This window comes from Hemiscyllium ocellatum, chromosome 34 (genome assembly GCF_020745735.1).
Source record: "Hemiscyllium ocellatum isolate sHemOce1 chromosome 34, sHemOce1.pat.X.cur, whole genome shotgun sequence".
In the NCBI taxonomy this organism is placed as follows: domain Eukaryota; kingdom Metazoa; phylum Chordata; class Chondrichthyes; order Orectolobiformes; family Hemiscylliidae; genus Hemiscyllium; species Hemiscyllium ocellatum.
In genome coordinates, this window is record NC_083434.1 from 393,155 (window position 1) to 419,697 (window position 26,543).

At 42.8% G+C, this 26,543-nt stretch overlaps 2 protein-coding genes across 4 annotated transcripts in view; one reads left to right on the forward strand and one right to left on the reverse strand.

Moving 5' to 3' along the window:
• The window catches only part of LOC132832213 (tRNA selenocysteine 1-associated protein 1-like), a 62,605-nt gene extending 59,064 nt beyond the window's left edge, over window positions 1-3,541 (reverse strand). Inside the window, exon 1 of one of the 3 annotated variants that reach the window (XM_060850006.1) lies at window positions 3,305-3,540. In XM_060850006.1, the coding sequence (XP_060705989.1) occupies window positions 3,305-3,374 (70 nt within the window). In that variant the 5' untranslated portion in view covers window positions 3,375-3,540. Of the gene's footprint in view, window positions 1-3,304 lie in introns of all 3 variants that reach the window. The other 2 variants (XM_060850004.1, XM_060850007.1) reach the window with 2 other exon arrangements.
• Window positions 3,542-3,606: 65 nt separating this feature from the next.
• Window positions 3,607-26,543, forward strand: part of pak1ip1 (PAK1 interacting protein 1) — a 78,708-nt gene continuing 55,771 nt past the window's right edge. The window contains exons 1-3 of the mRNA XM_060850162.1: window positions 3,607-3,750; window positions 9,929-10,091; window positions 20,257-20,377. Of these exons, the coding sequence (XP_060706145.1) occupies window positions 3,655-3,750; window positions 9,929-10,091; window positions 20,257-20,377 (380 nt within the window). The 5' untranslated portion in view covers window positions 3,607-3,654. The remainder of the gene's footprint in view (window positions 3,751-9,928; window positions 10,092-20,256; window positions 20,378-26,543) is intronic.

Below are 26,543 nucleotides of genomic sequence, written 5' to 3' on the forward strand. Positions count from 1 at the left end.
ATGCTGGAGATCTGAGCTGAAAAATGTGTTGCTGGAAAAGCGCAGCAGGTCAGGCAGCATCCAAGGAGCAGGAGAATCGGCGTTTCGGGCATAAGCCCTTCTTCAGGGCTTATTTAACCACCACCACCACCCCTTTACATTCAATGGTGTTGCCATAACTGAATCTCCACTATCAACATCCTAGGGGTCACCATTGACCTAAACTCATTTGGACTCAACACATAATCACAGTGGCTTACAATTGCAGATCAGAGGCTAGGAATACTGCAGCGAATAACTCACTTCCAGGCTCCACAAAGCCTACCTACCAACTACAAGGCATATGTCAGGAGTGTGATAAAATATTCCCCACTTGCCTGGATGAGTGCAGCCCCAACAACACTCAAAAAGCTTGGCACTATCCAGGACAAAGCAGCTGGTTGATTGGCACTATATCCACAAGCATCTACTCCCTCCACTACCAATGCACAGGAGCAGAAGTGTGTACTTTATAAAAGATGCACTGCAGAAATTCACCAAAGACCCTCAGACAGCACCTTCCAAACCACAAGCACTTCCAAGTAAAAGGTTCAGGGCAGCAAATATACGGGAACAACACCATCTTCAAATTCCCCTCCAAGCCACTCACCATCCTGACTTGGCAGTCCATCACTGTCAAAATTCTGGAATTCCCTCCTTAAGGGCATTGTGGGTCAACCCACAGCAGGTGGACTGCGCAGTTCAAGGCGGCAGCTCACCACCACCCTTACATGAGCAAATGAGGACAGCCAAAAAGTGTTACCCAGCCAGCGACGCCCACATCCCATAAATGAAATTTTAAAAAACTATCTTTTATCCCCAAATTTGCTGAAAATACACAGTGATGACCCCTTCATCAAAGCCATTAATAGAATCATAAGTAATTGTGGTCCCAACACTGATCTGTGGGGTTTGTATGTGGAATGAACTACCAGAGGAAGTGGTAGATGCAGGTATAGATACATCATTTGAAAGACATATGGATCAGTACATGAATAGGAAAGGTTCAGAGGGATATGGGCCAAATGCACATGAGTAGGATCATTTGGGAATTTGATCAGTATGGACAAGTTGGATCAAAGAGTCTATTTTTGTGTTGTACGATTCTAGTTAGTTTTAAAAAAATTCATAAGAATAAATGTGGAAACATCCAATTGTAACACTTTCTACAATCTAAATGTACCAAAGCTGATAAGGTAGCACCTTCCAAACTCATGATCACTATCACCTAGATAAAGACAAGGACAGCAAGTACAATGAAATGTGTGAGTTCCAACTCACCATTCCTAATTTGGATGTATATCACCTTTCTTTCAGTGCCACTGGGTCAAATACTAGAACTTCCTCCCTAATAGCTTTGTGGGTGTACCACACCACGTGGGTTGCAGTAGATCAAGACGACAGCTCATTTCTACTTTCTCGCGAGCAATTATGGATAGGCAATAAACGCTCTCCTAGCCAGTGACTTACACATCCCATGTAGAAATATAACACATGAATGAGATATAGGTGGAGGCCATGCTGTCCTCGAATCTGCTTTCATAAGAACATTGCTGATCTGATGATTACTCCATATTCCTGCTTATCCACAACAATATTTCCCCTTCTTGCTAATCAAGAATCTACCTTTCAAAGACTTTGCATGCATCACCTTTTGTGGAAGAGAGAATTCTAAAGACCCTTCCCAGATGGTGCACATATTTTTTTCAGCTGAGTGGGCAACCTCAACTACAATACAAAGCTCCTGTTTATTTACTGCGAGGGTCTGCAAGTCACTCTTAGAATGTTGTCTGTCTTCTATCAAGACCTGATCAACATCTGGAACATGACTGACTCACGCTGGGACTTCCTGCCATCAGAACTAGCAGTTATTGTCACGGAGACATTGCTCAGGAATCTGCACCTTCACCATTGCTGCTTTGAGTTGCTGGCAAAGGGGTGGGCTGTGGCCATGGGGGTAACCTAAGTTGGGTGGCAGAGGCTTGAGCTGAACGTTGTTGCAGGAATTTGAAAGCAGAGCAGCAGTGGACATCCAACTCACTGCCAATGCCATCTAACATCTGAAAATGCCAGTGACTGGACCTGACATTATGCTCTGTTTAGAAGATGCTCAAGTGAGCAGTGGAATCTTGTCTATGCATGACCCTGTTCAGACAGAATTTCACAATGGCTCAAAAGTCTTTAACCCCCCTCAAGAGCCTGCACTCTACAACCCGAGCCACCTCGTGTTGCATGTCATTTGGGCAGTTCTTGTACAGCTGCTGCTGCACACCATCGACCTTGACTCTTACATCCGCTATGCCTTAGCATACCTACTTGCCAGTGGGCAGGTGGGATCCCCAATGGAGTGAGTGAGTAAGTCCACCCCCTTTCCATCAGGGACCTGGCTGGATGTGTTGCACACAGAAGTCCCTTATAACCACAGATTATTACGAGGGGGCATAGCTTTAAATTAAGAGGTGGTAGGTATAGGACAGACGTTGGGGGTGGATTCTTTACTCAGCGAGTCGTGAGTTCATGGAATACCCTGCCAGTAACATGGTGGACTCTCCCTCTTTGTGGGCATTTAAACGGGCATTGGATAGGCATATGGAGGAAAGTGGGCTAGTGTAGGTTAGGTGGGCTTGGATCAGCGCAACATCGAGGGCCGAAGGGCCTGTACTGCGCTGTATTTTTCTATGTTCTATTATGGATTCACAGACTCCCAGTTCACTTTTTTTATTTTATGGTACTGAGGTGCCCAAGGACCACGTATGTATTGGTTGAGAGAGTTTGCATTCTCTTTTCAGTTTTTTCGAAAAACTTTGTTGTTTTTTTGGTTGCACATCAGCCCCAAGCTCCTGAGCTTTGGGCACCTGGTGCAGAAGGAAGCAGACTGTTAGATTCCTGGGCCTGGTCAGGTTGGCAATAAACAGATCCAGGCAGCAAGCCGTGGATGGGGTCATCTCTGTCGACTACCTGCCCCTCTTCCCCGGTTACGTTCATGCCCAGGTGGAGAAGGAACATTCCGTGATCACCAATGCTCTCAATGCCTTTAGGGAGAGGCAGGCACTGCGGGATTAGAATGCTTGTATTTCTCCCTCCAACTCCATTTGAGTTAGTCGCCTTCTTCTCTCCCTAATTGCTCCGAATTTTAACAGCATTCCCCTAAAAAGGGGAATGTTAATCTTCAATTGGCCACATGGGTATTTTCCTGGTGGTGGAAGAAAGTGAATCATAAAGTATGCATACAATAGTGTGTCTTTTTACTGTGTCACTTTTTTTTTAGAAAGGCAGTAACACTCACGTCGCCCATCCACAGGGTGGCCATGCCCCCATGCGCCTGTTCCCGAACTGGCTTCAATCCCGCCGCACATCCGACCAAAAGAATCGTCCACGTTCGTTATTGTGTCCTCTCCAAACGCCGGAGCGCAGCCCGATTTTTACTTCCTCATAATCAACTCGGAGGAGCAGTAACTTTGCTTATCACGCCTTGTGCCCGATATTGACAGCAGGCTGAGCAGTTGCACAACCAAGAACATTTTAAATAATTTCCATCAGGATCAGCAAGTGGAATTGGGCATCTATTGACGTAATTCGATTGCGCCGAAGAAACGTTGTAGGACCTTTCCCACGAGCTGTGCGAAAGGGCGAGAGATGGATGTTGAGACCGGGACTGAGTCTGAGTTGGTGTTGATTGGTGGTTGCTACGAGCAGATTATCTTCGGTTATCGGATAAAAAAGCCTGGACAGGTAAGAATGGATCTGTCGTTTATGCAGAGGCGGACTCCGTGGCTAAGAACAGTGTTAAGGTTTACCTGAGGATTGTTGGATGGTTCTGTCCCACAAGACCCCTATCATGTAGTTCAGCTTCTGAAGCCGATCGTCTTGGATGCCTTTTGGAGAGAGAGGCCCTTAGATCTATGCAGAAAAAAATCGATTTATTCCTGAGTCATTCTTCGAAGTTAACGACATTTTGTTAATTCTAAAAGGCTATATTTTCAAAGGCCAGTAGCAGATTCAAATGATTTGAGAAACATTAGGATGCTTGATCTATTATATGGGCGGCACGGTGGCTCAGTGATTCCAGCCCCGGGTGCCTATCTGCTTGGAGTCTGCACATTCTCCCAGTGTCTGCGTGGGTTTCCTTCCACAATCCAAAGATGTGCGGGTCAGGTGAATTGGCCATGCTAAGTTGTCCATAGTGTGAGGTCCATTACTCAGGAGTCAAGGTAGGGGAATGGGTCTGAGTAGGTTACTCCTCAGAGTGTTGGTGTAGACTTGTTGCACCAAAGGGCCTGTTTCCACACAGTAGGGAATCTCATCTATTTGGATGGTCATTTAAAATTAACCATGATGTGGAGGTGCTGGTGTTAGACTGGGGTGGATAAAGCCCAACAGATTTATTTGGAAGTACTAACTTTCAGAGCACTGCTCTTTCAACAGATAACTAGTGGGGCAGGATCATATTGCAGAAGATCACAGTGTCATGTAATGAAAATGAAATATTGAACAAACTTAAATTGCTGTTGAAGTCTTTCCTCTTTTAGAATGGGTTGCAGGTTTTGTTTCATTAGTATGTAAATCCCAAAACTTCTTTTAAGTTACATTCTTGATAACTTAAGGTTTTAGAACATAGAAAAGTACAACCCTTTGGCCCACCATGTTGTGTTGAGGATTAATTCCTGCTATACCTGTTGGTTCCCTTTCTTCCCTCTGACTAACCCAGCTGTCCTTATCCTGCATCTGAGGAGTGACCTGGCAGCCATTGTTTCTCTCCACCCTCTCTCCTTGCCGCTCTGTTTAAAAAAATGTTGTTTTTTACTCCTCTTCCCTGCAGTCCTCTACTCCTCCCTTGCATCTCTCAGCAAATGGAGGCCCCAATGCTTGAGGTAAGTATTTTCAATTGTTATACTCGCCTTCCCAACAATCCTCCGCTCCTCCCTTGCAATTTTTGTCGAAGATGAAAAGATGACATCTTAGCTCAGGTGTGTGTGTGTGTGTGTGTTGTTGCATAAACAGAAGATCAGAGATCGGGTGACCATCCTCCAAGGCGAACTTCGGGATATGCAATAACGCAGAGTGGCCGAGCAGAGGCTGATAGCCAAGTTTGGCACCCATGAGGATGGCCTCAACGGGATCTTGGATTCATGTCACATTACAGGTGACCTTGCTGCACCACACACACACACACACACACACACACACAGCCCTCACACTCAAACATATTCACACACCCTCTCACAGGCTTATACTCCTGCGCACTCACGCACACATTCTACCAAGCTCACGCACATGCAAAAATGCACTCATTCACATGCACACTCTCTCATCTCCCCCCCCGCATGCATGTGCGTATATATAACACACCACACATACACACACACAAGTCTATGGGGTGAATTTGCAATTGCAGAATTGTATTTGCAGATATATTCTATTTTTGCTCAAAAAGCACCCAATCTTCAGGCAGTCACTCTAGAACATTTTATAAATTCCTACTTTGGAAACAGAACCAGTCTGACTCAAGATTTGGATACAGACTCTAACCTCATTCCTTTAATACATTTTCTTTAATTCATTTTTTCTTATAAAACCTTAATTTATCTCGAGAATGTAACTGGGGTTTATATATTAATGAATAGAAACTTGTAACCTATTCTAAAAAGACAAAAGACTTAACAGTAATCTAAGTCTGTTCAATATATTGTTTTAATTGAATGGCACTGTGATCTTTTGCTATAAATCCTGTGTCTTATGATCCTGCCCCAGTACTTAGCTGATTAAGGAGCAGCACTCTGAAAGCTAGTACTTCCAAACAATTCTGTTGGACTAAAACCTGGTGTTGTGTGACTTTTAACATTAAAGTTAACAAATGGACCATTGCTTGGGAATCTGGACTGTTGGTCGGATTCTGCGCATCCATCTTAGGACAAACCAAACAGAGATGCACGAGAATTCCTAGAAGCATGGTATTCCAACCAGAACTGTATCAACAAACATATCAAGTTGGACCCCATCTACCACCCCCTGAGAGGGGGAAAAAAACAGGAAATTACAAGACCACAGGAAATGACAACACCAACCCAAAGAAACCCAAACATGTAAATAGAAAACAGGAATCATGTACAGTGCTTCGCCTGAGGCCCACTGAAGATGTTACCTAGTATGGTGACGAAACATCTGGAAATGAACCTTCCAGCTCAGTGAGCAAACCTACATCCAGAACCTCAGTCTGAGCTACAAATCTTCTCAAAACTTGCTAAATGCTCTGAAAGCTAGTGCTTCCCAATAAAAGTGTTGGACTATAACCTGGTGTTTGAGTTTTAACTTAGCAAGAAAGAATCAAAGGTTTCAAAATAGAACATAGAAATGTACAGCACACAACAGGCCCTTTGGCCCATGATGTTGTACGGAGATTTAATCCTAATGTAAAATATAGTAATTTAACCCCTCAACTTACTGCTATCCATGTGCATGTCCAGCAGTGGCTTAAATGTCACCAGTGACTCTGCTTCCAGCACCACAGCTGGCAATGCATTCCATGCAATCACAACTCTTTGCATAAAGAATCCACTTCTGATGTCTCCTTTATACGTTCCTCCTAATATCTTCAAACTATGACTTCTCATACCAGTCAATCCTGCCCTGGGGAAAAGTCTCTGGCTATTGACTATCTATTCCTCTTATTATTTTGTACACCTCGATCAGGTCTCCTCTCTTCCTCCTCCTCTCCAGAGAGAAAAGTCTGAGCTTATTCAACCTTTCTTCATAAGGCAAGCCCTCCAGTCCAGGCAGCATCCTGGTAAATCTTCTTTGCACCCTCTCCAAAGCCTCTCTATCTTTCGCATAGTAGGGCGACCAGAACTGGACACAATATTCCAAGTGTGGTCTCACCAGGGATTTGTATAGCGGCAGCAAAACCTCACGGCTCTTAAACTCGAACCCCCCCGTTAATGAAAGCCATATGTTTTCTTAACAACCCTATCCACTTGGGTGGCAACTTTGAGGGATCTATGAACTTGCACACCCAGATCCCTCTGTTGCTCCACACTGCCAAGAATCCTGTCTTTAATCCTATATTCAGCATTTGAATTTGACCTTGCAAAATACATCACTTTGCATTTATCCAGGTTGAACTCCATCTGCCATTTCTCAGCCCAGCCTTGCATCCTGTCTGTCGTGTTGCAGCTGCAGTAGCCTTCTATACTATCGACGACACCTCCAACCTTTTTGTAATCAGTTTGTTTCAGTTTTAGTATAGGTTCAATTTCAAATCGGATATAATGAAAACAAATTAAGCCTGTCAAGAAATATTGGATTAAGAAAGAGATGAAACATGCAAAGAATTGTTCAAGTAGTGTGTTTCATTTTTCTTATCCTGAAGTATTTTAATCTTTTTTCCTTGTTTCTTTTATCTCCTTTCTTCAAGTCAATAAAATTTCATTTTATTTACTCACCAATTAAAATCTGAAAGAATGGGTCTGTGCCTACTAGCGCATTCACTGTCAGACAGGTTGTTTAGCAGTAATGGAGATTGGTAAAAGGGTACTTACTCTGGATCAGACAAATCCTAACTAATCTACTGAGTTTAGCATGTATATACCAGTGAATGCAACAACGTCACACTACTGTATTCCGTTTGTTTCTTGCTAAAACAATGATCATCACAGCTTCTGGAGGAGGGAAATGGTTTACTAATTTGCATATTTAACCGTTAACAGTTGTGAGCACTGTTTGTACTACGTTTAAATTACCACAACAGCTGAATTAACAACAAAGTAACAGGCTGAAGTAGGTAACCTCATTTGATCGAGTCTCTACTTAAATTACATTTTAGATTGATGCAAAAATAACATTGATCGAAAAAAAATAGGCACAGGATCACAAACCTCATCAGTTTACTGCCTGCTTTTTGTATTAATATTGTGGCCTTTTTCTTCCAACTGGTTTATATATGTGATGATTTAGCTTATAGTGTGCCATCTCTTTTGAGTGGCTCATAGAATGTTACAGTACAGACGGGGCCCTTTGTCCCTTCAAGTCTGTACTTCAAAAGATTTACTACTGCATATACCACATCCATTTTCCTGCACCAAACCCATAGCATTCTATAACTCTTCAAGGGCATATTTAAGTACTTCATTAGAGGCTGTGCAATTTCCCATCTCAACTAACATTCCAGACCTCCTCCAACTCTAGGTGAAAAGGTTTTTCCTCCAATCTCATCCATACCTTCAACGTTAGAATCCCTTATTATTGAACCTTCAACAAAAATTAACAACTGCTTTCTATTCAACTGTCAATGCTCCTCATCATTTTATACTGTCAATGCTCCTCTATCAACCTTCACTCCTCCCAAGCAAACATCTTGAGCTTAATCAGCCATTTTTCATAGCTGAAATGCTCCATCTCATGCAATATCCTGTTGAATTTTTTTTGCGCCCCTTCCAGTGCAGTGACACCCTTTCTATAGTGTGCGCAGTGTTTCAGCTGTAGCCGACAAAGTCCTATCCAGCTCCAATGTGATCTCCTGTTCCTATAATCTATGCCAAGACTGATAAAAGCAAGCAAGCCATATGCTGCCTGAACTACCCTATTAACCTGTCCTGCCACATTTAAGAATTTGTGAATAAGCACTCCAAGTATCCTCTGAGTTTCCTCGTATCTTCACATTCATTGAATAGTCTCTTTTTTTGTTCACATTTGTCAGGGTTAACTTCTATCTGCCATTGATCTGCCCGTCTGACCAATCTATCTTTATCCTCCTGTATCCCTACTGCCAGCAATCCAGGCCAATCTTTTTGTCATCTACAAATTTAGTTTTCATCCCTCCTGCATTCTCATCTATAACATATATGAATATCACAAACCATAAGTGACTGAACACTGATCCCTGTGAAATGCCACTGCACAATGGATGCAATAACATAAACAGCATTCCATTATCACACACACACACACCCCTCCCCACCACCGTCACTCAGCAAATTTTTGATCCATCTTGCCAAGTTGCCCTGGATCCCATGAGCTTTTACCATCTTTATTAGTTTCCCATTATAGGACCTGTTGAGGCTTATCCGAAATCTATTTGTCTCACACCTGTGCTGTTTCTCCTCAGCCCTGCACTTTTCACCCACTCAATGCCCTGTTTCAAGGTTCTATAGTATGTTTTGAGGCAGTGTATTCCAGATCATAATAATTTTGTAAAATGTATCACAACCAAGGTACAAAATTTTAAATGCTGTGTGTGGATCATTTTGTCAGTTTGTCTTTGGTTTCCTGAATCTATCACTATCCTGCTCATTGATTACTGTTGTTTCCAGTTATGCATTATCTGAAAGCTTTCAAATTGTTCCTTATATTCCTTGTACCTGGCCAGTACAGGTCATTCTGCTATAATGTGAGTTTCATTAATACGAATTCGCTAGAATGCATAAGACAAATTGGGGGCCTGGTGACTAAAATGTGAACTTTTAAAGTGTGTAGTGGTTATTAATGTGATTCCTGCCCCATTAGTTTAAATGGTGCTACTATTACATGATTTTCTTCTCACACATGATTACACATGGAACTACCATGTTGGAGCAGAATTGACTGTTATGTTTATTAAAACTTTCTAATACTACTTACTCTATCACACTCCCTCTCTTGTCTCAGCCAGCACTCTCAACTCTTTTTGCATTAGTCAATTTTGTTTCCAAACTGCCACTATCCTTCAGCTGATGTGCTTCAATTTTGCTAATGTCTATTATGTACAACTTTATCTGGATCAAGAGGCACTTGGCCTATGGAAGACCATTTGCACAATATGAGTGTGAATATACATGTTAAATAACTTGAATTTTCATCTGAAAGTGTCCCATGCAATTGAAAAAGAATAAATACAATTACAAATGCCATCTAAAATTGTGTTGTTTGCACTTTCTAGAACTGGAATCCAGAACCTGACTTTACTCATCATGCTCATACAGCCTCTTTAACCACTGTGGCTATAAATGATTGCTACGTGGCAACAGGCAGTAAAGATGAAACTATTCAGCTATACAACATGAAAAAGAAAATTGATCAAGGATCGTTATTGTACCATGATGGTGAGTAAAAATGTGTTTTCACATTTTGATATTGATCCTTTTGTGGGTAACCCAAGGTAACTCAAAGAATTGGTTACTAAGATTATTGCCGGTGCAGTGTAGAAAGCAGAAAACTTATGGTGCAGAAATTTCTGATTTATTGAGAATTATTACTGGGATCCTGGAGTGTACTTCTGTTAAAAACCTGTTCTGTAGTCTTGGAGTAGAAAATAATGATTGTCTTTGGATCTTTAATTTCTGATGAAATATCAGAATTTCACATGATAATGCCAATGAGAGATTCTTCAAGACAGAGTTTATTAGATAAAGCTAAAATCAAAAAACACCAGAGGCACTTGGCCCTTAACATGGTCACATTTTAGCATTTAGTTTAATAATGAGAACCTTGGGCTAGAAACAATATGCTAAATCTGTTTTAGGAAAATTACAAAGGAGTGAGTGCAGATTTTGGCTGGAATGAACTGAGAAAAGGAGTTGTGTAGAAAAGTTGTTTAAGGAACAAGGGCAGACTTTTAGAGAATAAGTCACGATTCTCAAGATTAATATATTCCTGTAAGAAAGATTCTAGAAAGGGGTTGACTAGGGAAGTTAAGGATAGTACTAGTCTAAAAGAAAAAATGTATTGAATATTAGTGGTAAGCCAGAGTTTTGAGAAAATGTTTAAAACCAGCAAAAGATGCCCAAAAAAGAGGGAAACTAAATTGAGGCTAAACTGGCAAGTAATGTCAAAACAAAAACTTAAAGATATATAGTTAAAAACGAAAAGAAAGGCCAAAGTGAAAATGTGGCCCTTGATGAATGAGAATGGGAAAATAATATGCGAACTGGAACTGGATCCTCAGTTTCCAGGCCACAAACAGTGAAGATTGGGGACGATATTTCATCGTCACTAACACTCAACATTGAAGACCCCCCCCCCCCCCCCCCCAGGGTTACATACGCAGCCTCCTACTGTTCTCGCTGTTTACCCATGACTGTGTTGCCAAATACCAGATTAATGCCATTTACAAGTTCGCTGTTGATACCACCAAAGTCAGTTGAAGCTCAGATGGCAACGAATCAGACTACAGACAGGAGAGGGTAGACGTGTAAAAATGGTGCACTGAGAACAACCTTGCTCTCAATGCCAGCAAAACCAAGGAACTCATTATTGACTTTCAGCGGGATGTTGCTCAAGCCTGCTATCATTAACAGAACAGAGGTGGAATGAGTGGAGAGTGTCAAGCTCCTGGGAGTGGTCATCCACAACAAGTTTTCCTAGACTCTTCATGTGGATGCACTAGTTAGAAAGGTCCAACAATGTCTCTTCTTCCTCAGGCAGCTGAGGAAATGTGGCATGCCAACTTTTATAGGTGTGACATCGAGAGCATTCTGTCTGGATGCATCACTAGCTGGTACCATTCAAGATCAGAGACGGTTACGGAGAGTGGTGAACTTGGCCTGGACGATCACAAAGGCCAATTTCCTATCTATAGAATCTGTCTACCAGACCCACTGTTAAGGAAAAGCAGCCAGCGTTCTTAAAGATCCATCCCATGTTTTTTTTACAACCTCTACCATCGAGGAGAGGGTACAAAAGCCTGAACACAAGCACAAGCCGGTTTCGCAACAGTTTCTACCCTACTGTTGTTAGAATACTGACTGGACTCTCAAACTGAAAATGTGTTGCTGGAAAAGCGCAGCAGGTCAGGCAGCATCCAAGGAGCAGGAGATTTGACGTTTCGGGCATAAGCCCTTCTTCAGGACTCTCAAACTCTCAACATTTGCCTGTACCTGTATTTTTGATTTTGCTGTTGTTTACCTATGTTATTTACTGTCTATGCTACTTAAATATGTGATAGTCTTGCGATCAACACCGGCCGAAGCTTTTCACTGTGCCTCAGTACATGTGGCAATAAATTCAGTTCAGTTCATCTTCATGGGAGAATCATCAGCAATATTTCAAAAATGCTAAATAATAAAAGGGCAAAACTGGGTGAGGAAATAAATAATAATCACTAGGAAAAAAATGCTTCAGAGAGAGGAGTCCAAAACTTGAGGGCATAGGTTTGAGGTGAAAGGGGGGAGATTTAAAAGAAGCCTAAGGAGCAATTTTTATACAGAGGGTGGGGCATGTGTAACAAGCTGCCAGAGAAGTTGGTGGAGGCAGGAACAGTTGCAACATTTAAAAGGCATTTGGATTGTTACATGAATCAGAAGGGTTTAGAGGAATATGGGCCAAATGCTGGCAAATAGGACTAGATCTGTTTAGGATATCTGATTGAACTGAAGGGTCTATTTCTGTGTCATATAACTTTATGTCTATAACTATAACTGTAAATGAATTGACCTAAAAGCTGATAGGGTTTCTGAACCGGGTATCCCAAGCTGTTATAGAAAGAAACCATGATGTGGAAACATTGGTGTTGGACTGGGGTGGACAAAGTCAGAAGTCACATGATACCAGGTTATAATCCAACAGGTTTATTTGAAATGACAAGTTTAGAATAACATTGGAAATGACAAGTGACTTCACCTGATGAAAGAGTAGTGCTTTGAAAGCTTGTGATTTCAAATACTGTAAAACTTAAAGAAAGAGGCTACAGAGGTAGTGGGCATACCTTAGAATAGTTCTTAGATTCTGGAATGTCCCAGAGGATTGCAAAACGACAGTATGCAAAGAGAATGAGTCACAAAACACATCATACAGGCCAATCAACTTAACATCTGTCACTGGGAAAATTTTAGTATCTATTAGAAAGGATTTATAGAGATCATTTAGAAATGCATAATACAATTAACCAGAGTCAGCATGGCTTCATGAAGGGGACATCATGCCTAACAAATTTATTAGACCTCTTGGAGGAGGTAATATACAGGAAAGATGAAGAGGATTTAGCAGGTGAAATGTCTATGGATTTCCCAAAGGTATATTTCAAAAGATGCATCATGTAAGGCTACTTAAATGATAAGAGTATATTACCGTATTAACTGTTGAACATACATGCTCGACTGTGAGTTATGTATATTGAACACCAAGTCCCACTATTTTGCAGTCTTTCTTCATTTAACAAATATTCAGCTCCTCAATTCTACCTGCCAAAGTGCATAAACATACATTTTGCCACAAGATATTACAAGTTTTTGCCCACTTGCTTAACCTCTGTCTGTATCCCTCTGCCAACTTTTTGTGTCATCCTCAGCACTCGCCTTCCCACCTACTTTTGTGTCATCCTCCAACTTGGTGACATTACCTTATCCAAGGCAATATATATTGCAAATGTGCCCCCAGCATTGATCCCTCCACTCCATAGCACTCCAGTAGTTACAGGAGTTCAGGTTGCAGTTGGCCCATCAAATTGGCCCATCACGCCAATTCTGTGTTCAATTAGTTAACCAATCCTCTATCCATGCTATGTCATCTTAGATGCCATCCAGGCTGTCATCTTAATAAATGCCTAACATGTGGTACATCGTCAAACACCTTCAGAAAATCCAAATTTATTAAGTGCACTGCTGCTTCCTCTTTTATCTGGAGTCAGTTAGCTCACTTGGTTGGTTGATAGGTTTGCACCACGGAGTGAAACCAGCAGTGTAAATTCAGTTCCTACACTGGCTCAGGTTACCCTGAAGGATTCTCCTTTGTAACATCTCCCCTTCACCTGACTTACTGTGACGGTTGGGTCAGCCTGTGGTCAGAACTGGAACAATATGGCTGTCTGCTGGCATAAACATGGTGGAAAGTTTTAGCTGCAATAACAGAATTAGCTTGCCTGGTTAAGCATTAAAATGAAATCATAAGTTAGCGCAATGGTAGCTTTGAGGAGGAGATAAATCTAAGGTAATGGGTTCTATTTTGAACAAGGGATCTGACAAATTAATGTACAGGGAATTCTGTACAAACCATAGCTGCAGATGTCTATAAGAGATATCTGGAAATAGATAGCCTGAAGTTCGTAATTCAGCAAGAACGAAAAGCAAAGTATGATCCCACAATAGTAGAGACAAATGATAAATTAAAAGAAAGACAAGATTATGTCTTAAAACCCTGGGAGTTCAGACAAGTTTATTGAACTGTAAAAGTGATTGAGTTTCAGTTTAATTAATGGAATAGATATGGTCATATCGGTAAAAGAGCAACTGTAGAAATATTTAGAGTAGGGCCATTAAATATCATCTTAAAAGACATCATGTGATTAGGATGAGTTATTAGTTGCAGCTGAAAGATAAGGGTCATTGTTTACCTGACCTTCCAAGGTTCGGTGAGACAGAAATTGCTCACAGCCTGGTGGTTAATGTATAATAGCTAACTTTTTATTAGAATTTTATTATGAATTTTATCGCAATTAATATGAATTAGCATTTTTTTTGTATTTCCTGTGATTAGGACAGCAGGAAATATTAAGCTGAGTAACAGAATTTGATAAGGATAGCAATGAATAACAGAATTCAAGTGTCCTTAGTGATGAGCAAGTTAGGGAAATGTCTGAAAAAGGGTATAGCCATTAACATTGGAATTTAGATTAATGGAGTACATTTTAAGGTCCCACGGCCTGAGGATGATGATGCCTATTGATGAGGTGTTTCACAAGTTTCGATATACAGATTAGAGGAAGTTATTGGAAGGAATAATGACATCAATGTTGCACGTTTTTTATTGTGAAGCAAAATGTATAAAAATGCTATATACAGTTGGGCAAACCATTGTCATAGACCTCTCTGAGCCATAATTAGGAGGGCAGCTGGGCCCAACGTGAAAGCCAGATAGGGAGCTCTCGCTAGCCTCTCCTGCATGTATGGTAAAAGAGCTCTGTTGAACACAGATCTCAAGACTCCTCTCCTCAATAGTGACCTTCAGGTTAATCCACCAACAGTCATCTCTCTCATGAAAGAGCAGCCCTATGGTCCTCTGGAACCATGAAGAATTTATCTAGCTGCTTGTTATTACCTCAAAGAATTCAAATAAATGTAAGGCATGATTTCTGCATTCTGATCCATCTCTGCTCCCTCCTGAGATCTCCAGTCTGAGATGCTAGTCCTCCACCAATTCTATTCATTCACATGATATCAAGAAATGACGAAAGGCAATGGATCTCTGACCTCTGTTTGTGCCTCACTTCTAGTCAAGCTTTTGTAGTATACCTACAACATTGGGGTACACCTGGCAATGTGTAGAATTACCCAGGTATATCCTGTCTGTAAAATGGACAAATCCAGCATGACCAATGATGAATAAGTTGTTGATAGTGTTTTCTGTTAGTGAAAAGTCTTCAGGGCTCTTGAGTAACATGTGATGTCACTGAGTTGTGTATCATTAAGCATAAATAGCAGTGTGGGCAGAGTTAGAACACACTAGAAGGAACAATCTAGAAGACAGACTAGGGTGAGACTCTCTTGAAGAAACACAAAGCACATGGACATGACCACACAAAGATAATTATTTTTATCTAATGCATATGATCAGCGCCATATGCATCTATGAATGCCTATGGATTATGAAGAAGAATCATACTGGACTCAAAACGTTAACTCTGTTTTTCACTCCATCCAAACTATCAGACCTGCTGAGTTTCTTCAGCATACCCTCTTGTTTGTTTCAGATTTACAGCATCTGCAGTATTTTATGTTTATCTTAGTAATCTTTGATATACCATGTGCAGCAGTATTTAATATGCAAGTGTAAAGAATATTGTTACTTTTGAGGTTCTAAGCCTTTGAAAACATTGTCTGAAAAGGCTACCATAATAACCTGCTCAGTGATACTTTGTTTGGGTTCTGCTAGGCTGCTTCATTTCTTGATCACATTACAGACTTGTCCGAACATGGAAAAAGAGCTGAACTCCAGAGATGTACTGTGACATTAAGGAAACATTTAACCAAATGTGGAATCATGGAGCTCTAGCAAATCTGACCTCTATAGGAATCCAAAGGGAAAATTCTCCACTAGTTGGAGTCATATCGAGCACTAAGGAACATAAATGTATCTGTTAGAGTTCAGTCAAATCTTACCTGCAGTGTTACTGCAGGATTTCTCGGGGTTAGTGTTTCTTCTAACCTTTGCATTACCGCTTCTGCTATGAGTCCAGAGATGGGTGAGCCCATGGGTGTGCCGTTGATTTGTTCATGTATTTGGTTGTTGAATGTGAAGTGTGTTGTGAGGCACAGGTCCAGTAGTTTGAGTATGCAGTCTTTGTTGATAGGTTCCCCGTCCTGTTGTCTGTTCTGTATGTCCAGCAGGTTGGCTATTGTTTCTCTGGCTAGGGTTTTGTCGATAGAGGTGAACAGTGTCGTTACATCGAATGAGACTATAGACAAGGAAAAAACTATGTGTATATTTCTGATGATGTTCAAGAATTCCTGTGTTGACTGCATAGAGTATCTGGATCCGCTGGTCAAGTGTTTCAGTTTCTGCTGTAGTTCTTTAGCCAGTTTGTGTGATGGTGTCCCTGGTAGTGATACTATGGGTCTGTTTGGTTTGTGCACTTTAGGTAGTCCATAGAATCTGGGGGTGTTGTTGCTTTCAGGTTTCAGGCCAGAGAAACAATAGCCACTCTGCAACAAAGACTGCATACTCAAACTACTGGACCTATGCCTCACAACACACTTCACATTCAACAACCAAATATATGAACAAATCAACGGCACACCCATGGGCTCACCGATCTCTGAACTGATAGCAGAAGCGATAATGCAAAGGTTAGGACAAACAGTCTTACCGCAAACTCAAACCAAACTCTGGATCAGATAGGTAGATGATACCTTTATAATCATTAAAAATATAGAAATAGAGAACACACACCGGATCATCAACGCCACACTCACAGGAATCCGATTCACTAGAGAGGAAGAAAAGGACAACCAACTCCCGTTCCTAGACGTGATGGTACAGAGAACACCGAATGGAGAATTCACCACAAAGATATACAGGAAAGCCACACACACAGACCAAGTCCTACACTACGAAAGCAACCACCCCAACACACACAAAAGAAGTTGCATCAAGACACTGTTCAAAAGGGCCATAACACACTGCAGTACACCAGAACTGCAAAAAGAGGAAGAAGAACACCTCTACAATGTATTCGCCAAAAACGGATACCCCTGCAATTTCATCAACAGATGCCTAAGGGAAAGACAACAGAATGAGGACATGCCACAACCCAAAGGACTAGCCACACTACCATACATCAAAAACATTTCTGAACTGACAGCCAGACTACTGCGACCACTAGGACTCATAACAGCACACAAACCAACAACCACTCTCAGACAATAACTCCCCAGGGCGAAGGACCCGATACCCAGCATGAGAAAAACCAATGTAGTGTACAAATCCCATGGAAGGACTGCACAAAACACTACATAGGACAAACAGGAAGACAGCTAATGGTCCGCATCCATGAACACCAACTAGCCACGAAACGACATGACCAGCTATTCTTAGTAGCCACACACTCAGATGACAAGCAACATGAGTTCGACTGGGATAGCACTACTATTATAGGACAAGCCAAACAGAGAACAGCCAGGGAATTCCTAGAGGTATGGCACTCAACCACAGATTCAATCAATAAGTACATCGACCTGGACCCAATATACCGGCCACTGCAGTGGACAGCTGGAACTGACAACCGGAAGTGACAGGTACAAATCACTATAAATGCCGGAGGAAACATCACAGAAGCCCTTCACAGGAGGCTCCCAAGCTCTGAGGATGTCACCTAGACAGGGGACGAAACGTCTGCAACACAAATTCCCAGCATGGCGAACAGAAGCACAACAACGAGCACTCGAGCTACAAATCTTCTCCCAAAGATTACTTGTAGATCAGGAAAAATTGTTTGTTTTGGCATGGCACTCAAAAAGCAGGTGACATTGATTTAACTATATTGTAAAAGAACAAATGCTGACATGAAGCCAAACCTTTTCACCAACATAGAGATGTGCTGTGGAATACACTGGTTGGTTGGTTGAATGCTGAGTCAGTTGTTATCTGAAGAGGGAAAACTTTCAGAGCTGTGGAGAAAGAATGATTGATTGTGGGACTAGCTGAATTTCTCTTGTAGAAAACCCAAGGGAACTGAAGAGCTAAAGACCTTCTGTCCTGTTGGGTATTGTGATTCTATTCTACAAAGAATTGGCAGTTCTACACTCGGGGTGAGACGTTAAGTGCGAGATCATAGCAGTAGTAATTGTATGAGGGTGAGCCAATGAATGCAAGAAAAGAAAACAGAAATTGCTGGAAAATCTCAGCAGGTCTGGCAGCATTTGTGGAGAGAAATCAGAGTTAATGTTTTGGGTCCAGTGACCCTTATTCAGAACAGATGAATGAAAACTTTGAGTCGCTCTTAATTTTGGGAGGTGAGTGAAGGGATTAGTTGTGGATTGATCTGTTTGTTTCTAATGCCCCTGCCTGTTGCCCAAAATGTAATAACTCAACCCTATCCTAACTTCACGATCTCTGATTTTTGATTAAATGGATTTATTGAGAGCAGAGGAATGGATTTTGACATCTTCCTGGTAAAGATGCATGCTGTACCTTTAAACACTTTTTATTTTATAAGCGAAGGATTTTGGGGAAATTTAAAACCTCTTCTTCCTGACAACTCTCTTTAACTTCTACATGTGATCAAGTAACTGTGCACGAGCTAGGGATTTTACAGAATCTACAGAATTCAGCTCCACATTTGCTAGAGAACTGATTGCATGGGGTATTATAAATGTGTTTGGAAAGTATTGAGAGTAATGACATGCAATCATTGCTGTTGATATTGAATATCGTATATACTTGTGTAAAAGTTGAATGTTTTAGACTGTTCCTGAAAGTTAAATTTATGGGGTTGACTATTGCACAGATACTAGTTTTGAGAATGAATTACTGGTAGTAACTTTTATTTATACATACCGGTACAAAAATTCATACTGGTCTAAATGAATGAATGAATGAATGAACAAATGAGGAAGTGGGGAGGCTACAGAAGGATCTAGACAGTTTGGGAGAGTGGTCCAGGAAATGGCTGATGGAATTTAACGTAAGCAAGTGCGAGGTCTTGCACGTTGGCAAAAAGAATAAAGGCATAGACTACTTTCTAAATGGTGAGAAAATTAGTAAAGCCAAAGTACAAAGGGATCTGGGAGTGCTAGTCGAGGATTCTGTAAAGGTAAACATGCAGGTTGAGTCCGTGATTAATAAAGCGAATGCAGTGTTGTCTCTTATCTCAAGAGGGTTGGAATATAAAAGCAGAGATGTGCTACTGAGACTTTATAAAGCTCTGGTTAGGCCCCATTTGGAGTACTGTGTCCAGTTTTGGTCCCCACACCTCAGGAAGGACATACTGGCACTGGAACCTGTCCAGCTGAGATTCACACGGATGATCCCTGGAATGGCAGGTCTAACATATGAGGAACGGCTGAGGATCCTGGGATTGTATTCATTGGAGTTTAGAAGATTAAGGGGAGACTTAATAGAGACGTACAAGATAATACATGGCTTGGAAAGGGTGGACGCTAGGAAATTGTTTCCGTTAGGCGAGGAGACTAGGACCTGTGGACACAGCCTTAGAATTAGAGGGGGTCAATTCAGAACAGAAATGCGGAGACATTTCTTCAGCCAGAGAGTGGTGGGCCTGTGGAATTCATTGCCACAGAGTGCAGTGGAGGCAGGGACGCTAAATGTCTTGAAGGCCGAGATTGATAGATTCTTGTTGTCTCGAGGAATTAAGAGCTATGGGGAGAACGCTGGTAAGTGGAGTTGAAATGCCCATCAGCAATGATTGAATGGCGGAGTGGACTCGATGGGCCGAATGGCCTTCCTTCCACTCCTATGTCTTATGCTCTTATGAATTGAAATGTGCAATAGTAAACCAAGTGCTGTAAGTAGAGTCATGAATGAATAGAGAAGAGATATAGAAAACAAAGAGCGATGACTGGAGTGTGAATGAATGAATGTGATTTTAAGTGAGTTAAGGGAAACATGTGGTTCTCTTTGTAAGTGGTTTGCACTACAATATAGTACGGTCAACTTTTACACGATATATACGGAAAATACAAAGTTTTTGGCCAAAATAGGGGGTCGACTTTTACATGAGATCAACTTTTATATGCAGTATCTGCTTTTAATAAGTGATCTCTGGTTTGTATATGCCTTTTTTATTGTTAATCTAATCTTGACCTACATTTTCTGAAGGTACAATAACCTGCCTTGAATTCTATGGAAATACGCACTTGCTCAGTGGAGCAGAAGATGGACTCATCTGTGTGTGGGACATTAAAAGATGGGACTGCCTGCAGACTATTCGAGCTCATAAGTAAGAACCATTCATACAATTTGGCGCTAGTAAATTTTCTTAAAATGCGTGTGACCAGAAGCGATGCTCATTAAGTTTCAAATTATAGTGAAGTATGACTAGCAGATATCAAAATACGAGCTCAAGTAACAGTCCAATTCCAGTATTTTAAAGATTTCCAGTACTCTGGTGAAATTAAAGTGCATTTCTCATTTGAAAAAGTAATGAAAAACAAAACCAGAGCCCCGAAACTGGATAACAAAATTAAAAGGTTAGAGACTGAGGCTGTGTTCTTTCAGAGGCTTAAAGCACACAGCCAACCAGGCAGCATCAGGAAGTGTAGAAGTTGATGTTTTGAGTGTAATCCTTCTTCAGGACACAATCTGGCTTGCTGTGATCTTCCAGCTTCCTGCCTGTCTACTAACAAAATTAAAAGTCTGAATATGCAATGCAGACGACAAGTAAAAAAGGCACATTAGGTTATAAAACAAGGGAAAAAAAAGAGATTAGTGACCTCACCTTCATTCCCCAACGCCCTCGGATTAATGAGTTCAACACACGGCGAGATATTGAACAATTCTTCCGCCGCCTTCGCCTCCGTGCCTACTTTTACAACCAAGACTCCCGCCCACCCTCTGACGACCCCTTCTCCCGCCTCCAACACACCCCATCCACCTGGACACCCCGTGCTGGCCTCTTACCCGCCCTCGATCTATTTATAGCCAACTGCCGCTGCAACATTAACCGACTCGACCTGTCCACCCCTCTCACCCACTCCAACCTCTCACCCTCAGAACGTGCAGCCCTCCACTCCCTCCGCTCCAACCCCAACCTCACCATCAAACCGGCAGACAAGGGAGGCGCGGTAGTAGTTTGGCGCACCGACCTTTATACCGCTGAGGCCAAGCACCAGCTCGCGGACGCCTCCTCCTATTGCCCCCTTAACCATGACCCCACCTCCCACCACCAAACCATCATCTCCCAGACCATCCATAACCTCATCACCTCAGGGGATCTCCCATCCACCGCCTCCAACCTCATAGTCCCACAACCCCGCACCGCCCGTTTCTACATCCTGCCCAAAATCCACAAACCTGACTGCCCCGGCCGACCCATTGTCTCAGCCTGCTCCTGCCCCACCGAACTCATCTCCACGTACCTCGACATGGTTCTGTCCCCTTTAGTCCAAGAACTCCCCACCTACGTTCAGGACACCACCCACGCCCTCCATCTCCTCCATAATTTTCGCTTCCCCGGTCCCCAACGCCTTATCTTCACGATGGACATCCAGTCCCTGTACACCTCCATCCCCCATCACGAAGGACTCAAAGCCCTCCGCTTCTTCCTTTCCCGCCGCACCAACCAGTACCCTTCCACTGACACCCTCCTTCGACTGACTGAACTGGTCCTCACCCTGAATAACTTCTCTTTCCAATCCTCCCACTTCCTCCAAACTAAAGGAGTTGCCATGGGCACCCGCATGGGCCCCAGCTATGCCTGTCTCTTCGTAGGATATGTGGAACAGTCCATCTTCCGCAACTACACTGGCACCACCCCCCACCTTTTCCTCCGCTACATCGATGACTGTATCGGCGCTGCCTCGTGTTCCCACGAGAAGGTTGAACAGTTCATCAACTTTACCAACACCTTCCATCCCGACCTCAAATTCACCTGGACTGTCTCAGACTCCTCCCTCCCCTTCCTAGACCTTTCCATTTCTATCTCGGGCGACCAACTCAACACAGACATCTACTATAAACCGACTGACTCCCACAGCTACCTGGACTACACCTCCTCCCACCCTGCCCCCTGTAAAAACTCCATCCCATATTCCCCATTCCTTCATCTCTGCCGCATCTGCTCCCAGGATGACCAGTTCCAATACCGTACAGACAGATGGCCTCCTTCTTCAAGGACCGCAGATTCCCCCCAGATGTGATCGACGATGCCCTCCACCGCATCTCCTCCACTTCCCGCTCCTCTGTCCTTGAGCCCCACCCCTCCAACCGCCACCAAGACAGAACCACACTGGTTCTCACCTACCACCCCACCAACCTCCGTATACAGCGTATCATCCGCCGTCATTTCAGCCAACTCCAAACGGACCCCACCACCAGGGATATATTTCCCTCCCCTATCAGCATTCTGCAAAGACCACTCCCTTCGTGACTCCCTCGTCAGTTCCACACCCCCCACCAACCCAACCTCCACTCCCGGCACCTTCCCCTGCAACCGCAGGAAATGCAAAACTTGCGCCCACACCTCCTCCCTTACTTCTCTCCAAGGCCCCAAGGGATCCTTCCATACCCACCACAAATTCACCTGCACCTCCACACACATCATCTATTGCATCCGCTGCACCCGATGTGGTCTCCTCTATGTTGGGGAGACAGGCCGCCTGCTTGCAGAACACTTCAGGGAACACCTCTGGGACGCCGGGACCAACCAACCCAACCACCCCGTGGCTCAACACTTTAACTCTCCCTCCTACTCCACCAAAGACATGCAGGTCCTTGGACTCCTCCATCGCCAGAACATAACAACACGACGGTTGGAGGAAGAGCGCATCATCTTCCGCCTGGGAAACCTCCAGCCACAAGGGATGAACTCAGATTTCTCCAGTTTCCTCATTTCCCCTCCCCCCCCACCTTGTCTCAGTCGATTCCCTTGAACTCAGCACCGCCCTCCTAACCTGCAATCCTCTTCCTGACCTCTCCGCCCCCACCCCACTCCGGCCTATCACCCTCACCTTGACCTCCTTCCACCTATCACATCTCCATCGCCCCTCCCCCAAGTCCCTCCTCCCTACCTTTTATCTTAGCCTGCCTGGCACCCTCTCCTCATTCCTGATGAAGGGCTCTGGCCCGAAACATCGAATTTCCTGTTCCTTGGATGCTGCCGAACCTGCTGTGCTTTAACCAGCAACACATTTTCAGCTCTAAATTTAAAGATAGTCCAGGGTTAGTCTCTGGATGAGTATGAGGCAACAGAACTAACTAGGGACAAAAATGGAGATCAGTTTGTGAAGGTAGAAGGTACGGTAGAGGTACCAAATGAATATTTTATAATGTGTTCTTCAAGGAAGAGAACCTTGCAAAGCTGTAATGAATAAAGCCAGAATGCTGGGTGTGATCTTAAAAATTAAAGTGCAAGGAAGGTGAGCAATTTTCCAAGACTGCGTGCACATTGACGTGGCTGCTTCAATGTCTGAAGTGGGAAAGAATTGATGAAACAGTTCAGGATGGTTTGACCTCTGGCATGGACTCTGAGGAACATTTGCAGTTATACTCCAGTTCACATTTGATTGATCTCTACGTTCCTTTGTGATAGATTTGACAATTGTATTCCTTTGTGATAGATTTGATTCCAATCAGTGGGTCACGTTTTGCTAGGGTTCCATGACTCCAAATGAGCTCCAATGTTGCCTTGATGTCAAGGGCTAACTTGCCTGTAACAACTGTGTCATTTATAAATGGTAGTAGTTTATTTGTCCTTTAGTCATCTGGAACCATCTTTGTCACTATGGAGGATTTGAAAATGATGGTTAAAGCCTAAACTACTTTTCTAGCATCCCTTAACAGCCTACATTTTTTATTGCCCTTTTAAAATCATTAATATTTGCCTTCTCACTGTTGAGTGAATCTAATTTCACACTTCTCCCCAATTGTATTGTGTAAATTATTTCTTTTTTTCGTGAAAATGATAATCATTAATTAAGCACCATACCTGCATTGTATGCCTCCTCTTGTGCTCCTGGTAAGGCCTAATCTTTCTTCTGCCTTCAGGATCTTACTGATATTTCTCTATTATTGGCAATATGGACTATGATCTCTGACTGTTCTTCATGATCTCTGACTGTTCTTCTAACCAGTCACATCCTTGATCCTGACATGAGAAAGGCAATACAATGTGTTGGAGCTACACCTGCAATCACAGATACAATTTACTTTCCAGGGTTCCAGCACCAACCTCCCTGCCCCCATTCTCAAAAAAAACCTACTGTAACATGCTTTCTGTGCCACCCCACTCCATGCAGCTGTGCAATCCATGTGGCACAGAATGTGTATTCAGAGGCTAAGGTTCTACCGTACTTCTTTTCTCACGTCTTAACTAGATATACTCACTAGTTATTCACCAATCAATTCTCCTCTTGGTTGGAACAGCATTATAGTGGAATTCCATATGGTGCTTTAGTTGTTCATGATTTTGCTAAAGGTTCTCCACCAACTTCATTGCTTAGCTCACTGCGCTCAGTTTTCACCCAGATTTGCAACAGTTGCTGCTGTAAGTCAGTCAGTGATATGTCTGCTCCACATTTTAGTTCTCGGATCTAGCTATCTCCTGCTCATTCACACAGTCAACATTTTTTTTAAAGTTAAAGACCTAAAAAGCACCTAGACCCTTGTGATCAAATTCCCTGGATTAAGTATTAACATAGAAACATCGAAAAATACAGCGCAGCACAGGCCCTTTGGCCCTCGATGTTGCGCCGATCCAAGCCCTCTATCCTCCATATGCCTATCCATTGCCCGTTTAAATGCCCATAAATTGGGAGAGTCCACCACTGCAACTGGCAGGGCATTCCATGCACTCACGACTCGCTGAGTAAAGAATCTACCCCTAACATCTGTCCTATACCAACTACCCCTTAATTTAAAGCTATGTCCCCTCGTAATAGATGACTCCATAAGTGGAAAAAGGTTCTCATGGTCAACCCTATCTAAACCCGTAATCATCTTGTACACCTCTATCAAGTCACCCCAAATCTTCTTTTCTCCAATGAAAATAGCCCCAAGTGCCTCAGCTTTTCCTCACACGATCTTCCTACCATATCAGGCAACATCCTGGTAAACCTCCTCTGCACCCGTTCCAGTGCCTCCACATCCTTCCTATAGTATGGCGACCAAAACTGCACACGATACTCCAGATGCAGCCACACCAGAGTCTTATGCAACTGCACCATGACCTCAGGACTCCAGAACTCAATTCCTCTACCAATAAAAGCCAGTACGCCATATGCCTTCTTCACAGCACTATTTACGGGTGGCAACTTTCAGAGATCTGTGTAAATGGATACCAAGATCCCTCTGCTCTTCCACACTATCAAGTATCCGACCATTAGCCCAGTACCCCATCTTCTTGTTACTCTTACCAAAGTACATTTAGCTACATTGAACTCCATTTGCCACCTTTCTACCCAGCTCTGCAGCTTATCTATATCCCGCTGTAACCTGCCACATCCTTCCTCACTGTCAACAACTCCACCGACTTTCATATCATCCGCAAACTTGCTCACCCAACCTTCTCGCCCCACCTCCAGGTCATTTATAAAAATGACAAACAGCAATGGTCCCAAAACAGATCCTTGCGGAACAACGCTAGTAACTGCACTCCAAGATGAACCTTTACCGTCAACTACTACCCTCTGTCTTCTTTCAGCCAGCCAATTCCTAATCCAAACCTCCAACTCACCCTCAATGCCATACCTCCGTATTTTTTGCAGTAGCCTACCATAGGGAACCTTATCAAACACCTTACTAAAATCCATATACACCACATCTACCGCTTTACCCTCGTCCACCTCCTTAGTCACCTTCTCAAAGAATTCAATAAGGTTTGTGAGGCACGACCTGCCCTTCACAAAACCATGCTGACTATCCTTGATCACATTATTCCTATCCAGATGTTCATAAATCCTATCCCTTTCAAATCTCTCTAAGACTTTGCTCACAACAGAAGTGAGACTCACCGGCCTATAGTTACTCGGGTTATCCCTACTCCCCTTCTTGAACAAGGAAACCACATTTGCTATCCTCTAGTCTTCTGGCACTATTCCTGTAGACAACGAGGACATAAAAATCAAGGCCAATGGCTCTGCAATCTCCTCCCTTGCTTCCCAGAGAATCCTAGGATAAATGCCATCAGGCCCAGGGCACTTATGTATTTTCACCCTTTCCAGAATTTCCAACACCTCTTCCCTACATACTTCAAAGCCATCCATTCTAATTAATTGTGACTCGATATTCACATCGGCAACAATGTCCTGTTCCTGAGTGAATACTGACGAAAAGTATTTATTCAGTGTCTCCCCAATCTCTTCAGCCTCCACACGCAATTTCCCACTACTATCCTTGATTGAACCTTTTCCTACCCTAGTCATTCTTTTATTCCTGATATACCTACAGAA